Source organism: Coregonus clupeaformis, chromosome 11, assembly GCF_020615455.1.
Source record: "Coregonus clupeaformis isolate EN_2021a chromosome 11, ASM2061545v1, whole genome shotgun sequence".
NCBI classification, from domain to species: Eukaryota; Metazoa; Chordata; class Actinopteri; order Salmoniformes; family Salmonidae; genus Coregonus; species Coregonus clupeaformis.
The window spans coordinates 24,810,195-24,826,967 of NC_059202.1; the positions used below are offsets into that span (position 1 = coordinate 24,810,195).

At 41.8% G+C, this 16,773-nt stretch overlaps 1 protein-coding gene across 1 annotated transcript in view; it reads right to left on the reverse strand.

Annotated features, from left to right (window-relative positions):
- Positions 1-14,888, reverse strand: part of LOC121577228 (growth hormone-releasing hormone receptor-like) — a 68,336-nt gene extending 53,448 nt beyond the window's left edge. The window contains exon 1 of the mRNA XM_041890988.2: positions 14,770-14,888. Within this exon, the coding sequence (XP_041746922.1) occupies positions 14,770-14,820 (51 nt within the window). The 5' untranslated portion in view covers positions 14,821-14,888. The remainder of the gene's footprint in view (positions 1-14,769) is intronic.
- Between the last annotated feature and the right edge of the window lie 1,885 nt (positions 14,889-16,773).

The window sequence follows — 16,773 nt, forward strand, 5'->3', positions numbered from 1 at the left end:
GCCCGGGCAACGAAGGAGTGGCTTCGTAAGAAGCATTTCAAGGTCCTGGAGTGGCGTAGCCAGTCTCCAGATCTCAACCCCATAGAAAATCTTTGGAGGGAGTTGAAAGTCTGTGTTGCCCAGCGACAGCCCCAAAACATCACTGCTCTAGAGGAGATCTGCATGGAGGAATGGGCCAAAATACCAGCAACAGTGTGTGAAAACCTTGTGAAGACTTACAGAAAACGTTTGACCTGTGTCATTGCCAACAAAGGGTATATAACAAACTATTGAGAAACTTTTGTTATTGACCAAATACTTATTTTCCACCATAATTTGCAAATAAATTCATTAAAAATCCTACAATGTGATTTTCTGGATTTTTTTTCTTTTTTTGTCTGTCATAGTTGACGTGTACCTATGATGAAAATTACAGGCCTCTCTCATCTTTTTAAGTGGGAGAATTTGCACAATTGGTGGCTGACTAAATACTTTTTTCCCCCACTGTACATACATACATACATACATACATACATACATACATACATACATACACACACACATACATACATATATATATATACATACATACAGCGGGGAGAACAAGTATTTGATACACTGCCGATTTTGCAGGTTTTCCTACTTACAAAGCATGTAGAGGTCTGTAATTTTTATCATAGGTACACTTCAACTTGTGAGAGATGGAATCTAAAACAAAAATCCAGAAAATCACATTGTATGATTTTTAAGTAATTCATTTGCATTTTATTGCATGACATAAGTATTTGATACATCAGAAAAGCAGAACTTAATATTTGGTACAGAAACCTTTGTTTGCAATTACAGAGATCATACGTTTCCTGTAGGTCTTGACCAGGTTTGCACACACTGCAGCAGGGATTTTGGCCCACTCCTCCATACAGACCTTCTCAAGATCCTTCAGGTTTCGTGGCTGTCGCTGGGCAATACGGACTTTCAGCTCCCTCCAAAGATGTTCTATTGGGTTCAGGTCTGGAGACTGGCTAGGCCACTCCAGGACCTTGAGATGCTTCTTATGGAGCCACTACTTAGTTGCCCTGGCTGTGTGTTTTGTGTCGTTGTCATGCTGGAAGACCCAGCCACGACCCATCGTCAATGCTCTTACTGAGGGAAGGAGGTTGTTGGCCAAGATCTCGCGATACATGGCCCCATCCATCCTCCCCCAATACGGTGCAGTCGTCCTGTCCCCTTTGCAGAAAAGCATCCCCAAAGAATGATGTTTCCACCTCCATGCTTCACGGTTGGGATGGTGTTCTTGGGGTTGTACTCATCCTTCTTCTTCCTTCAAACACGGCAAGTGGAGTTTAGACCAAAAAGCTCTATTTTTGTCTCATCAGACCACATGACCTTCTCCCATTCCTCCTCTGGATCATCCAGATGGTCATTGGCAAACTTCAGACGGGCCTGGACATGCGCTGGCTTGAGCAGGGGGACCTTGCGTGCGCTGCAGGATTTTGATCCATGACGGCGTAGTGTGTTACTAATGGTTTTCTTCGAGACTGTGGTCCCAGCTCTCTTCAGGTCATTGACCAGGTCCTGCTGTGTAGTTCTGGGCTGATCCCTCACCTTCCTCATGATCATTGATGCCCCACGAGGTGAGATCTTGCATGGAGCCCTAGACCGAGGGTGATTGACCGTCATCTTGAACTTCTTCCATTTTCTAATAATTGCGCCAACAGTTGTTGCCTTCTCACCAAGCTGCTTGCCTATTGTCCTGTAGCCCATCCCAGCCTTGTGCAGGTCTACAATTTTATCCCTGATGTCCTTACACAGCTCTCTGATTGAGTGTGTGGACAGGTGTCTTTTATACAGGTAACGAGTTCAAACAGGTGCAGTTAATACAGGTAATGAGTGGAGAACAGGAGGGCTTCTTAAAGATAAACTAACTGGTCCGTGAGTGCCGGAATTCTTACTGGTTGGTAGGTGATCAAATACTTATGTCATGCAATAAAATGCAAATTAATTACTTAAAAATCATACAATGTGATTTTCTGGATTTTTGTTTTAGATTGCGTTTCTCACAGTTGAAGTGTACCTATGATAAAAAATTACAGACCTCTACATGCTTTGTAAGTAGGAAAACCTGCAAAATCGGCAGTGTATCAAATACTTGTTCTCCCCAAAAAAAGTATTTAGTCAGCCACCAATTGTGCAAGTTCTCCCACTTAAAAAGATGAGAGAGACCTGTAATTTTCATCATAGGTACACGTCAACTATGACAGACAAAATGAGAAAAATAAATCCAGAAAATCACATTGTACGATTTTTAATGAATTTATTTGCAAATTATGGTGGAAAATATGTATTTGGTCAATAACAAAAGTTTCTCAATACTTTGTTATATACCCTTTGTTGGCAATGACACAGGTCAAACGTTTTCTGTAAGTCTTCACAAGGTTTTCACACACTGTTGCTGGTATTTTGGCCCATTCCTCCATGCAGATCTCCTCTAGAGCAGTGATGTTTTGGGGCTGTCGCTGGGCAACACGGACTTTCAACTCCCTCCAAATATTTTCTATGGGGTTGAGATCTGAAGACTGGCTAGGCCACTCCAGGACCTTGAAATGCTTCTTACGAAGTCACTCCTTCGTTGCCCGGGCGGTGTGTTTGGGATCATTGTCATGCTGAAAGAACCTGCCACGTTTCATCTTCAATGCCCTTGCTGATGGAAAGAGGTTTTCACTCTTTATCTCACGATACATGGCCCCATTCATTCTTTCCTTTACACGGATCAGTCGTCCTGGTCTCTTTGCAGAAAAACAGCCCCAAAGCATGATGTTTCCACCCCCATGCTTCACAGTAGGTATGGTGTTCTTTGGATGCAACTCAGCATTCTTTGTCCTCCAAACACGACCAGTTGAGTTTTTACCAAAAAGTTCTATTTTGGTTTCATCTGACCATATGACATTCTCCCAATCCTCTTCTGGATCATCCAAATGCACTCTAGCAAACTTCAGACGGGCCTGGACATGTACTGGCTTAAGGAGGGGGACACGTCTGGCACTGCAGGATTTGAGTCCCTGGCGGCGTAGTGTGTTACTGATGGTAGGCTTTGTTACTTTGGTCCCAGCTCTCTGCAGGTCATTCACTAGGTCCCCCCGTGTCGTTCTGGGATTTTTGCTCACCGTTCTTGTGATCATTTTGACCCCACGGGGTGAGATCTGGGGTGAGCCCCAGATCGAGGGAGATTATCAGTGGTCTTGGATGTCTTCCATTTCCTAATAATTGCTCCCACAGTTGATTTCTTCAAACCAAGCTGCTTACCTATTGCAGATTCAGTCTTCCCAGCCTGGTGCAGGTCTACAATTTTGTTTCTGGTGTCCATTGACAGCTCTTTGGTCTTGGCCATAGTGGAGTTTGGAGTGTGACTGTTTGAGGTTGTGGACAGGTGTGTTTTATACTGATAACAAGTTCAAACAGGTGCCATTAATACAGGTAACGAGTGGAGGACAGAGGAGCCTCTTAAAGAAGAAGTTACAGGTCTGTGAGAGCCAGAAATCTTGCTTGTTTGTAGGTGACCAAATACTTATTTTCCACCATAATTTGCAAATAAATTCATTAAAAAATCCTACATGTGATTTTCTGGAATTTTTTTCCTCAATTTGTCTGTCATAGTTGACGTGTACCTATGATGAAAATTACAGGCCTCTCTCATCTTTTTAAGTGGGAGAACTTGCACAATTGGTGGCTGACTAAATACTTTTTTTCCCCCACTGTATACACATATACATATCCTTTAAAAAAATATATTTCCCTTTATTACTTTTCAACACCGCCACCCCTTCCCTAATTTGAGTAAACTAGTAAACAACAATGCTTAGGCCTCTATTTCCAGCTTATACATACTATGTACATTTTATGGACACAGTCAATTTTACAATAATTATATTTTGTTTGTTTTTACTCCTGAACTTCCTCTACCCTCAACCTCTCCGATCATTTTCATGATGTCCATCCGGTTTGCTTCTATATGCCATATCTTTCTAACTGTGCTCTTTCACAAAAGCTCTCAACCTATTACCTATATACTTATTATGGACATAGTATGCTTTACAGTATTAGTTATCTTGTTGTTATTAGTTGTTGTTAGTTGTTATTAGTCCCATCCTTCAGCTCCATTCAACCCCTCGCATCTATCTCTTAACACCATCCATATTGGATTTCTATTTGCCATATATTTTTCAACTGTACTGTGATGTTTTACAAAAGTTCTGAACCCTTCTATTCTCATTGTTTCTAAAGATTGTGAATTGAAAATAAACATTTTTGCTAAAAGTATTATTATATTATTGATCGATTGACTATGACTTTTCAGATCACCCAGTAGTGCTATCTGCAGGGTTAGCTCCAGGTAAATATTGCAATCCTTCAGCCATTCCTGGACCTGTGTCCAGAATCAAGCTAAAAATGGACATTACCAAAACAAATGATCTAATGATTCTGTCTCTTCGCAGCGAAATCTGCAGAGCTGGGAAGATTGTATCCCCCGTATAAATAACATTCTATTGGTAGCAAGAATTTTGTATAATAATTTAAATTGAAAAATTCTAAGTTTTGAATCCGGCGTCGTTTTGCGTATCAGTTCATAAACACTATGCCATGGAATCCGTAAGTCAAAAATCTCTTCCCAACTATTTTGCAATCTATTTGGTCCTTAAATTAAACTGGTATACTTTTTTATTTATCACAGTTTTCTTTAAGCAATTATGTTCTTTAATATGGCCCTGTGTAGCTCAGTTGGTAGAGCATGGCGCTTGCAACGCCAGGGTTGTGGGTTCGATTCCCACGGAGGGCCAGTATGAAAAATAAATTAAATAAAATGTATGCACTCACTAACTGTAAGTCGCTCTGGATAGGAGCGTCTGCTAAATGACTAAAATTTTAAATATAAGGCCGACAGACATGTTCCTTACTTTCCTCTTCCATTTTTGCGGTAATGCTGCAATTATTTGGTTGTAATTTTGGGTAGAGCAGACATTTCCATATGTTTTTGTTAGCTGCATGTGCGACGTAACTCCACCAGTCCTACCGATGATATTATTTACGAAGATTATACCTTCTTTAGAAATGTTGTCCAAAAAAAGAGTTTTTTTAATCAATTAGTATATTTGAGTTTAACCATATTTGAGTCTTGGTGGTTCCAAACTTCTTCCATTTAAGAATGATGGAGGCCACTGTGTTCTTGGGGACCTTCAACGCTGCAGACATTTTTTGGTAGCCTTCCCCAGATCTTTGCCTCGACACAATCCTGTTTTGGAGCTTGACGGACAATTCCTTTGACCTCATGGCTTGGTTTTTGCTCTGACATGCACTGTCAACTGTGGGACCTTATATAGACAGGTGTGTGCCTTTCCAAATCATGTCCAATCAATTGAATTTACCACAGGTGGACTCCAATCAAGTTGTAGAAGCATTTCAAGTATGATCAACGGAAACAGGATGCACCTGAACTCAATTTCAAGTCTCATAGCAAAGGGTCTGAATACTTATATAAATAAGGTATTTCTGTTTTTTATTTTTAATAAATGTGCAAAATTTTCTGAAAACCTGTTTTCGCTTTGTCATCATGGGGTATTGTGTGTAGATTGCTGAGGATTCTTTTTTTAAATCCATTTTAGAATAAGGCTGTAACATAACAAAATGTGAAAAACGTCTAGGGGTCTGAATACTTTCCGAAGGCACTGTATGTAGGTGGGTGCATTGCCAAATGTGACCAAATGTTCTCATGTGGTAAGCAAAATGCCACAATTAATAAAATCAGTCAGATATCCTAGTGGAGTTCAATGTTCAACTTCCAACTTTGTCTGTGAAAACACTTTTTAGTAGTTTTTGTAATACTTGACCCAGTTAGCTGGTTCTTTTGTTTGCAGTGCCTTTCTGCCTCAATGTGAGTACATAACTGTTTCAGAGGATGAGGGATAAAGAACTGTTAAAGTTCCAATGTAGCAGTTTGTATCTCAATATCAACTCATTTCTGAGTAACAATTAAGTATAATATTTTCAATTAAAATGGTCCAAAAAAAACAAAAATAGCTTCTTAGCAAAAAATGTATTTCTTAAGCAAGAATTTTGCTAGGACTGTTAGCCTGTTTTGATGGGATGGAGTTTTCACCTGCCTGGTGACATCACTCGTGGGCAAGACAAAATATTTAAATGTCTTTTAACAGGGTATGGTAGAAGGTGCCAGCCGCATCGGTTTGTGTCAAGAACTGCAACACTGCTGGGTTTTTTATGCTCAACAGTTTCCCGTGTGTATCAAGAATGGTCCACAACCCAAAGGACATCCAGCCAACTTGACACAACTGTGGGAAGCATTGGAGTCAACATAGGCCAGCATCCCTGTGGAACACTTTCGATACATTGTAGAGTCCATGCCCCACGAATTGAGGCTGTTGTGAGGGAAAAAGGGGGGCGGTGCAACTCAAAATTAGGAAGGTGTTCCTAATGTTTGGTATACTCAGTGTACTGTGCCTTTAATGTCTTGGTTAATGCCTTACCTTGTTTCTAATGCATCGCTAATAGCCTAATGAGAGATTTTATTAAGCAATTTACTCCACAATTATTGTCTCCTCTAGCTTTTCACTGGAAAAGTAAGATGGAGGAACATATGAGAGAGAGAGAGAGAGAGAGAGAGAGAGAGCGAGAGAGAGAGAGAGAGAGAGAGAGAGAGAGAGAGAGAGAGAGAGAGAGAGAGAGAGAGAGCACAATACATTAGCAGAGAGAGAGATAGTGGATTTTAGCTTAGTTATTATGCTTAGAGATTAAGCACACACACACTGTCGGAAGTGAGTGTACACACACACTTCAATGCAATGTTTTTTCCATACTAGGCTGCTTCCTATGGTTGTGCAACAGTGTAGACTACAGTAGGTGTCCCTATGCACAGACTGCTCCCCCACTGAGGTGAAAGTGGGTTCTCCAAAGCACTCAACTTGAGCAGTATACAGTATAGATACAATTGTAAGATAGAGAGATGTGTGTGTGTGTGTGTGTGTGTTGTGTGTGTGTGCGTGTGTGCGTGTGAGTTCTTGTAAACCAAATATTGTTGTTGTGTGGAGGCCGGAGGGAGGTGCTTATTTTGGAAGTGCCATGAAGCTGTGAGACATACATGTGTATAGCAGATGTTATTGCGGGTGTAGCGAAATGCTTGTGCTTCTAGCTCCGACAGTGCAGTAATATCTAGCAAGTAATATCTAACAATTTCACAACTTGTACCCAATACACACAAATCTAGTTAAGGAATTAATTAAGAATATATACATATATGGACGAGCGATGTCAGAGCGGCATGGACTAAGATACAGTAGAATAGTATAGAATGCAGTATATACATAAGAGATGAGTAATGCAAGATATGTAAACATTATTAAAGTGACTAGTGTTCCATTCTTAAAGTGGCCAGTGATTTCTAGTCTACAGTGAGGGAAAAAAGTATTTGATCCCCTGCTGATTTTGTACGTTTGCCCACTGACAAAGACATGATCAGTCTATAATTTTAATGGTAGGTTTATTTGAACAGTGAGAGACAAAATAACAACAACAAAATCCAGAAAAACGAATGTCAAAAATGTTATAAATTGATTTGCATTTTAATGAGGGAAATAAGTATTTGACCCCTCTGCAAAACATGACTTAGTACTTGGTGGCAAAACCCTTGTTGGCAATCACAGAGGTCAGCCGTTTCTTGTAGTTGGCCACCAGGTTTGCACACATCTCAGGAGGGATTTTGTCCCACTCCTCTTTGCAGATCTTCTCCAAGTCATTAAGGTTTCGAGACTGACGTTTGGCAACTCGAACCTTCAGCTCCCTCCACAGATTTTCTATGGGATTAAGGTCTGGAGACTGGCTAGGCCACTCCAGGACCTTAATGTGCTTCTTCTTGAGCCACTCCTTTGTTGCCTTGGTCGTGTGTTTTGGGTCATTGTCATGCTGGAATACCCATCCACAACCCATTTTCAATGCCCTGGCTGAGGGAAGGAGGTTCTCACCCAGGATTTGACGGTACATGGCGCCGTCCATCGTCCCTTTGATGCGGTGAAGTTGTCCTGTCCCCTTAGCAGAAAAACACCCCCAAAGCATAATGTTTCCACCTCCATGTTTGACGGTGGGGATGGTGTTCTTGGGGTCATAGGCAGCATTCCTCCTCCTCCAAACACGGTGAGTTGAGTTGATGCCAAAGAGCTCGATTTTGGTCTCATCTGACCACAACACTTACACCCAGTTCTCCTCTGAATCATTCAGATGTTCATTGGCAAACTTCAGACGGGCATGTATATGTGCTTTCTTGAGCAGGGGGACCTTGCGGGCGCTGCAGGATTTCAGTCCTTCACGGCGTAGTGTGTTACCAATTGTTTTCTTGGTGACTATGGTCCCAGCTGCCTTGAGATCATTGACAAGATCCTCCCGTGTAGTTCTGGTCTGATTCCTCAGTGTTCTCATGATCATTGCAACTCCACGAGGTGAGATCTTGCATGGAGCCCCAGGCCGAGGGAGATTGACGGTTCTTTTGTGTTTCTTCCATTTGCGAATAATCGCACCAACTGTTGTCATCTTCTCACCAAGCTGCTTGGCGATGGTCTTGTAGCCCATTCCAGCCTTGTGTAGGTCTACAATCTTGTCCCTGACATCCTTGGAGAGCTCTTTGGTCTTGACCATGGTGGAGAGTTTGGAATCTGATTGATTGATTGCTTCTGTGGACAGGTGTCTTTTATACAGGTAACAAGCTGAGATTAGGAGCACTCCCTTAAAGAGTGTGCTCCTAATCTCAGCTCGTTACCTGTATAAAAAACACCTGGGAGCCAGAAATCTTTCTGATTGAGAGGGGGTCAAATACTTATTTCCCTAAAATGAAAATCAATTTATAACATTTTTGACATGCGTTTTTCTGGATTTTTTTGTTGTTATTCTGTCTCTCACTGTTCAAATAAACCTACCATTAAAATTATAGACTGATAATTTTTTTGTCAGTGGGCAAACGTACAAAATCAGCAGGGGATCAAATACTTTTTTTCCTCACTGTATGTCTATAGGCAGCAGCCTCTAATGTGCTAGTGATGGATGTTTAACAGCCTGATGGCCTTGATATAGAAGCTGTTTTTCAGTCTCTCGGTCCCAGCTTTGATGCACCTGTACTGACCTCGCCTTCTGGATGACAGCAGGGTGAACAGGCAGTGGCTCGGGTGGTTGATGTCCTTGATGATCTTTTTGGCCTTCCTGTGACATCTTTTTGGCCTTCCTGTGCTGTAGGTGTCCTGGAGGGCGGGTTGTTTGCCCCGGGTAATGCATTGTGCAGACCGCACTACCCTCTGGAGAGCCTTGTGGTTGCGGGCGGTGCAGTTGCCGTATCAGGTGGTGATACAGCCCGACAGGATGCTCTCAATTGTGCATCTGTAAAAGTTTGTGAGGGTTTTTGGTGCCAAGCCAAATTTCTTTAGCCTCCTGAGATTGAAGAGGCTCTGTTGCGCCTTCTTCACCCCACTGTCTGTGTGGGTGGCCCATTTCAGTTTGTCAGTGATGTGTACGCCAAGGAACTTGAAGCTTTCCAGCTTCTCCACTGCAGTCTCGTCAATGTGGATAGGGGGTGCACCACTTGCCTATAAGGCCAAACCAGAACTCAGTGTTCTCAGCACACTATGAAATGTTCTTTGAAATAGAGGTACACCCATTATGTACTAACTATCCAAAGAGGTACCATCAAATCAGCTTCACTTTGCAGATTTTGGATTCTCTTCTGTACTGCTTTTGTCCAGTTGCCAAGGTAATGAGACAGACACACACATGAACACTATATCAAATATCTCAATTATTTTCACCTACATTTCGAAGTAACTATTCAGATATTTTTTGTTGTTGAAAATACAGGTAGTTGAATATTGGAAGCCCTGTGGGCTGTGGTCAAAAGTAGTGGTCTATATAGGGAATAGGGTACCATTTGGAACGTAGCCATAGAGATGGACAAATAAGAGCGCTCTGTTGACAAAGAACAGCTGTTGTTTATCAACAGCAGACGGTAAATGCCACTTTCCACTCTCGCCACTTGTGTCTTTTGAGGGAGATAGACAAAATTAAGATGATAATATCTTTTAAAATCTGCGATTGCATTAGTGGAGAAAGAGGGGGAGAGGAGGGAGAGAGGGAAAGAGTGAGAGAGAGGGGGGAGAGGAGAGAGGGACAGAGTGAGAGAGAGGGGGGAGAGGAGAGAGGGACAGAGTGAGAGAGAGGGGGGAGAGGAGGGAGAGAACGAAGGAACAAAAGTGGGAGCGAGAGAGAGGGAGAATGTGTGTGACAGAGAGAGAGACAGAGAGAGAGAGAGAGAATGGGAGAGGGTGAACAGATAGACAGAGAGACCCATATTATAATTATTGTTGTTGTTATTATTATTATTATTATTAGTGCTTAGAATTCTTTCTCGTTATGCTACAGTTAGAGGTTAGGGGTCATCGGAATGGAATGAGGTAAGAGACACTGATGATGAGCTGCCACATCCACATATCACCACCAAGCCTAGTTTGATAATCACACTGTCCATTATTATCCTGGATATTTATACTTTTTTCATCTAAATTCTGAAAAACTGTCATACTGTTAACTTGGGACAGGAATTTAAAAAAAAGCTCGTAAAACACACATACAGTGGTTTTAACTTGGCAGATGTCACATACATAAACCCCTGGAGATAAAGTACAGTACCAGTCAAAAGTTTGGACACACCTACTCATTCCAGGGTTTTTCTTTATTTTTTACTGTTTTCTACATTGTAGAAAAATAGTGAAGACATCAAAACTATGAAATAATACATATGGAATCATGTAGTAACCAAAAAAGTGTTAAACAAATCAAAATATATTTTATATTTGAGATTCTTAAAATAGCCACCCTTTGCCTTGATGACAGCTTTGCACAATCTTGGCATTCTCTCAACCATCTTCATGAGGTAGTCACCTGGAATGCATTTCAATTAACAGGTGTGCCTTGTTAAAAGTTAATTTTTGGAATTTCTTTCCTTCTTAATGCGTTTGAGCCAATCAGTTGTGTTGTGACAAGGTAGGGGTGATATACAGAAGATAGCCCTATTTGGTAAAATACCAAGTCCATATTATGGCAAGAACAGCTCAAATAAGCAAAGCGAAACGACAGTCCATCATTACTTTAAGACATGAAGGTCAGTCAATTCAGAACATTTCAAGAACTTTGAACGTTTCTTCAGGTGCAGTCGCAAAAACCATCAAGCGCTACGGTGAAACTGGCTCTCATGAGGACCGCCACAGGAAAGGAAGACCCAGAGTTACCTCTGCTGCAGAGGATAAGTTCATTAGAGTTAACTGCACCTCAGATTGCAGCCCAAATAAATGCTTCACAGAGTTCAAGTAACAGACACATCTCAACATCAACTGTTCAGAGGAGACTGCTTAACTCAGGCCTTCATGGTCGAATTGCTGCAAAGAAACCACTACTAAAGGACACCAATAATAAGAAGAGACTTGCTTGGGCCAAGAAACAGCGAGCAATGGACATTAAATCGGTGGAAATCTGTCCTTTGGTCTGATGAGTCCAAATTTGAGATTTTTTGTTCCAACCGCCGCGTCTTTATGAGTTGCAGAGTAGGTGAACGGATGATCTCCGAATGTGTGGTTCCCATTGGGAAGCATGGAGGAGGAGGTGTGATGGTGTGGGGGTGCTTTGCTGGTGACACTGTCAGTGATTTATTTAGAATTCAAGGCACACATAACCAGCATGGCTACCACAGCATTCTGCAGCGATACGCCATCCCATCTGTTTTACGCTTAGTGGGACTATCATTTGTTTTTTCAACAGGACAATGACCCAAAACACACCTAAAGGCTTTGTAAGGGCTATTTGACCAAGAAGGAGAGTGATGGAGTGCTGCATCAGATGACCTAGCCTCCACAATCACCCGACCTCAACCCAATTGAGATGGTTTGGGATGTGTTGGACCGCAGAGTGAAGGAAAAGCAGCCAACAAGTGCTCAGCATATGTGGGAACTCCTTCAAGACTGTTGGAAAAGCATTCGTCATGAAGCTGGTTGAGAGAATGCCAAGTGTGTGCAAAGCTGTCATCAAGGTAAAGGGTGGCTACTTTGAAGAATCTAAAATCTAAAATATATTTTGATTTGTTTAACACTTTTTTGGTTACTACATGATTCCATATGTGTTATTTCATAGTTTTGATGTCTTCACTATTATTCTACAATGTAGAAAATAGTAAAAATAAAGAAAAACTTTTGACTGGTACTGTATGTTCATTCATAACCAGACCCTAATGGCTTGTTGAATCAGTCATAACCCGCCAAGCTGAACATAGGGTATTTGCTGGGCTATTTTTAGCTCTGGTCCAGGTCGTTAGTGTGTGCTCCTAGTCCAGGTTGTTAATGAGCATGGAGAAATGCACACTAACATCGTGGACCAGAGCTAGGTTATTTGGTGTCTCTGCTAAAGTGAATGGGCCAAGAACAACATATCATTTTCACTGATCACATTTAATTTTGACATTTAATTCTGACTGATAACATTTAATTTTGACAGAGACAACATCACCCTTGGCTCTGGTTAAATCAGTGCACCGTATGCCTGGTCCCATCTGTTTGTGCTCTTGCAAACGCCATAGCTGTCATTGAGAAGCCGAACATGACATTGTCATTGGCATGATAGCACAAACAGACTGGCCCTCAGGCCCGCTCATGTGGAGGAAGAGGAACGCCAACATGGTCATAGATTACTAGTATATTCCAACAAAAATTCAATACAAACCTAGCCTGGTGGTCCCAGATCTAATTGTGTTGTCTTGTCAACTACTAGACTATATGGTCATTGTCATTGCCACACACCAGCCATAGAAGTCTGCAAACAGACAGCACAAACAGTTCTGGGACCAACAGGCTAACACAAATGCTACTTTTATATGAGAACACATAGGCTACTTCTAATTTCATAAATGAAACGTTGTTCATTTAATAGCCTGGCTACACTTCAAAATGTGGATATGTGGTGACTGCCTTTAGACATTGTGGCACAAACAACATTAATTAATAAATCGCATCATTACTATGCAGATACCACCTAGTCCCATGTGATTAACATTAACCTTGAAGAAGAACTTTAATTATAATTTCCCTGTGGAGGAGCAGGGCTTATTAGAAGACAATCAGTGTCAGCACAAACTCATTCATTATGAGGCTTTCCTGCCATGGATTTAATTACAACAATGAAAGACCCCTCTACAGTCACACGAACACTCACGTACACAGACACACACGAACGTACGCGCGCAAACACAAATACAGACACGCACTTGTGCTTAAAATGTTATATAGCTATCTCGTTGCGGTCTTTCTAATTTATTATAATGGACTCATCGTACTCATCGTGCTTTGCTTATCTTGGCCAGGTCGCAGTTGTAAATGAGAACTTGTTCTCAACTGGCTTACCTGGTTAAATAAAGGTGAAATAAAATAAAATAAAATAAAAAAACTCTAGTGACTCCTTTTGGCAGGCTGAGCGCCTGAAGGCTGACAGGTCGTCAGTTGAACGGTGTTTCCTCCGACACATTGGTGCCGCTGGCTCCCTGGTTAAGCTGGCGGGTGTTAAGAAGCGAGGTTTGACGGGTCATGTTTCGGAGGCCTTTGGGGAGTTGCAGCAATGAGCCAAGATCGTAATCACGAAATTGGGGAGAAAAGAGGGTAAAATAATAATAATAATAATAAATACTTTTTTGTATTATTATTATAAAGGAAACCCTACAGCTACATAAAAGTTTGATATTTCAAAAAAGGAAATGAAGGGACGCATGAAAGTGTACACTGAGTGTGGTGGACCATTCTTGATACACAGGGGAAACTGTTGAGCGTGAAAAATCCAGCAGCTTTGCAGTTCTTGACACCAACCGGTGCGCCTGGCACCTACTACCATACCCCGTTCAAAGGTACTTAAATATTTTGTCTTTCCCATTCACCCTCTGAATGGCACACATACACAATCCATGTCTCAAGGCTTAAAAATCCTTCTTTAACCTGTCTCCTCCCCTTCATCTACACTGATTGAAGTGGATTTAACAAGTGACATCAATCAGGGATCATAGTGTGGTATCTGAACAATTTATGACTTTGCTAATGGTTGCAAATGGTTTTAGAGGATGTTGACTCAGCTTAAGGGAAGCATCTGGAGAGTAGTTCTATAGGGGCACCCAAAAGCAGAGGAAGTCTGTTAGGTGGAGTCCTGGGATTGGTCTGTAGGGGAAAACACCCATATCAGGTTACATAAGATATATACTATGGTTTGGGACAGAGGACGGGGAGAATAACATATTTAGAGTTTGGGTCAGGTTATTCTCCAGATGTCTGCAGATATCTGTAAATTGGCGCTGAGATCTTCAAATGTAATAAATAATTATAATCGAGGACAGTGTCAGCGGATTTCCTTGTTCTCACAGCATAATTAACATAGTTTTCTCGACACTACAATAACTTTCACCTAGATTCACCTGGTCAGTCTATATCATTGAAAGAGCAGGTGTCCTTAATGTTTTGTACACAGTGTATTTCTTCATCATACACGTGACATTTTTTGTTATCCAAAACATGTAGGTGATAACCTATTCTGTATACACGCACGTAGCCTAATTGCCAACGCTCAGGCAGTTGTTTACACTTTTAGAGTCTAATGCATGATCAATACGGCCCTCAACATCTGTGTACAGTAAGTCATACTGTGGCAGAAAGCACTTCAAATACTCACAGATGGAGCCAAAGATGTCACGAAAAGAATCCAATAGAGACGGACGCGCATCTTGAGTGTTCGAAGCTGTTTGAATGCGCCAGATCAACTCAGCTCACTGTCCACTCTCACTGAACTGCCGTCTATTTAATTAAGTCTCCAATGACGTGCGCTGAGGGAGGTAGCGGGAAGCCTATCTCCCCACCACCGGGCGAGATGCATCTAAAACCATCTCTCCGCTGCGTCGGAGCCTGCGCTTGCCACTGGCGGTCTGCACGAGTGTCTTGCACAACAAAGTCACATTACTGAAGCTATAATCTGTTTTGAATTTGTATTATCACAACTAACGCCACCCGTGTAAACTTTTATTGTGGGTTTACTGCGCTTTGTGTGCGTCAAACCAAGTGTCCTATTGTAGTCCAGTCCTTTGTCGTGCGTCATTGGACATTTCTGTAAGCGTGTGTGGGGTGGAATTATGGCCATTTCCACTTTGGACAGATCACCTGTAGACTGGAATGTACACAATTGATTTTCCTCGTTATTTTTTATCTTAGAAGTCAATACATAAAATGACATTAAAGCACAATGCGCACTTAATTCACCGATGGCGTGGTAGCTCCAGCGCACACATCAATGCACATTTTCGCCTCAAATCATCTTGCTGTCACGGCTTCCCCCAAGCTGCGTAAATGTGATAGAATTGGAGGCTATGAAATCCTACACTAAGGGAAGATCGTAATTGCATACTCCTCGCGTCCTCGTCCCTTTCGCAAAACCTTGTCCTCCAATGGGTTTTGAGAAGGAGCCGAGGAGAGAGGAGAGAGGTGAATATGCCATTTAAATTCTCCCCAAGGCACCGCTGGTCCTTGCCACTGCCAGATGATTCAGTGCAGTGGCAAGGTGAGAGTGGATGCTAAAATTCAACAGGGGAGTGTGCAGGGGAATTAGGCTTGGAGTGGCAAACCCCTGGGTCCATGCAAAAAGCTTCAGGGCTGAATGGCATTCGTTTTAACGCACTACACGAATCTGTGTAGCCTACTCATGTAAGGCTTAAAATTACCACAGAGAGAAATTGCAGGTTCTGCCTGGAACCACAAGGGGTTCTGCCTGGAACCACAAAAAGGGTTCTGCCTGGGTTGAGTGTCACCTTGTTAACATCCAGGATTGAGTGTCGCCTTGTTAACATCCAAAAGCGGAAGTCGTGGGTGATATGATCCATCACTATCTGATCTACTTTGTCGCGTCTACACATGGTATTGAAATGTGTCTCTTATAAGTCTACCGTGTCTGCATTGTGACCAGAGTTCCTGGTGCCACCCTGTAAGCAAATTCTTTAACAGATATTATTTTCTTGATTTTTTTTACGACAATTATCGATGCCATAAGTCAATCGTGCTACCTGTCAATGGTTTTAGAGGCCAGTATAATGATGATTTAAAGAGTTTGACCATCTTGGTCTGTTTATACTTGATTGATATCCAGATACAATGGATCCTCCAGAGGTGGTCAGGAAGATCTGATCACAATCAGATTACAATGCATATCTTAATTTTATACTTTTGTCTAAAAATGTGGGCACAATCAGAACGTGGACAAGACGCATGTTTACATTTACATTTACATTTTAGTCATTTAGCAGACGCTCTTATCCAGAGCGACTTACAGTTAGTGAGTGCATACATTTTCATACTGGCCCCCCGTGGAAAACGAACCCACAACCCTGGCGTTGCAAGCGCCATGCTCTATCAACTGAGCTACACGGGGCCCTTGAATAGTGCAATAACCCTCACATACGTATATATAACATTGACATAAAGCAGTTACAGACATCCACAACATATTAGAACATATCTATGAAGCTGTAAGAACCTATAAATGTGTTGCATGCATGTAGGGGGTTGGATACTGAGAAAAGCACAACAACAGCACTATGAACATGATACTTCTGTAACATGACAACATAGAGTTCTATAGGCCCTGTCGAATTGTTCTCACTGCTAGTTTCACAGCGCTTATACCTGGTGC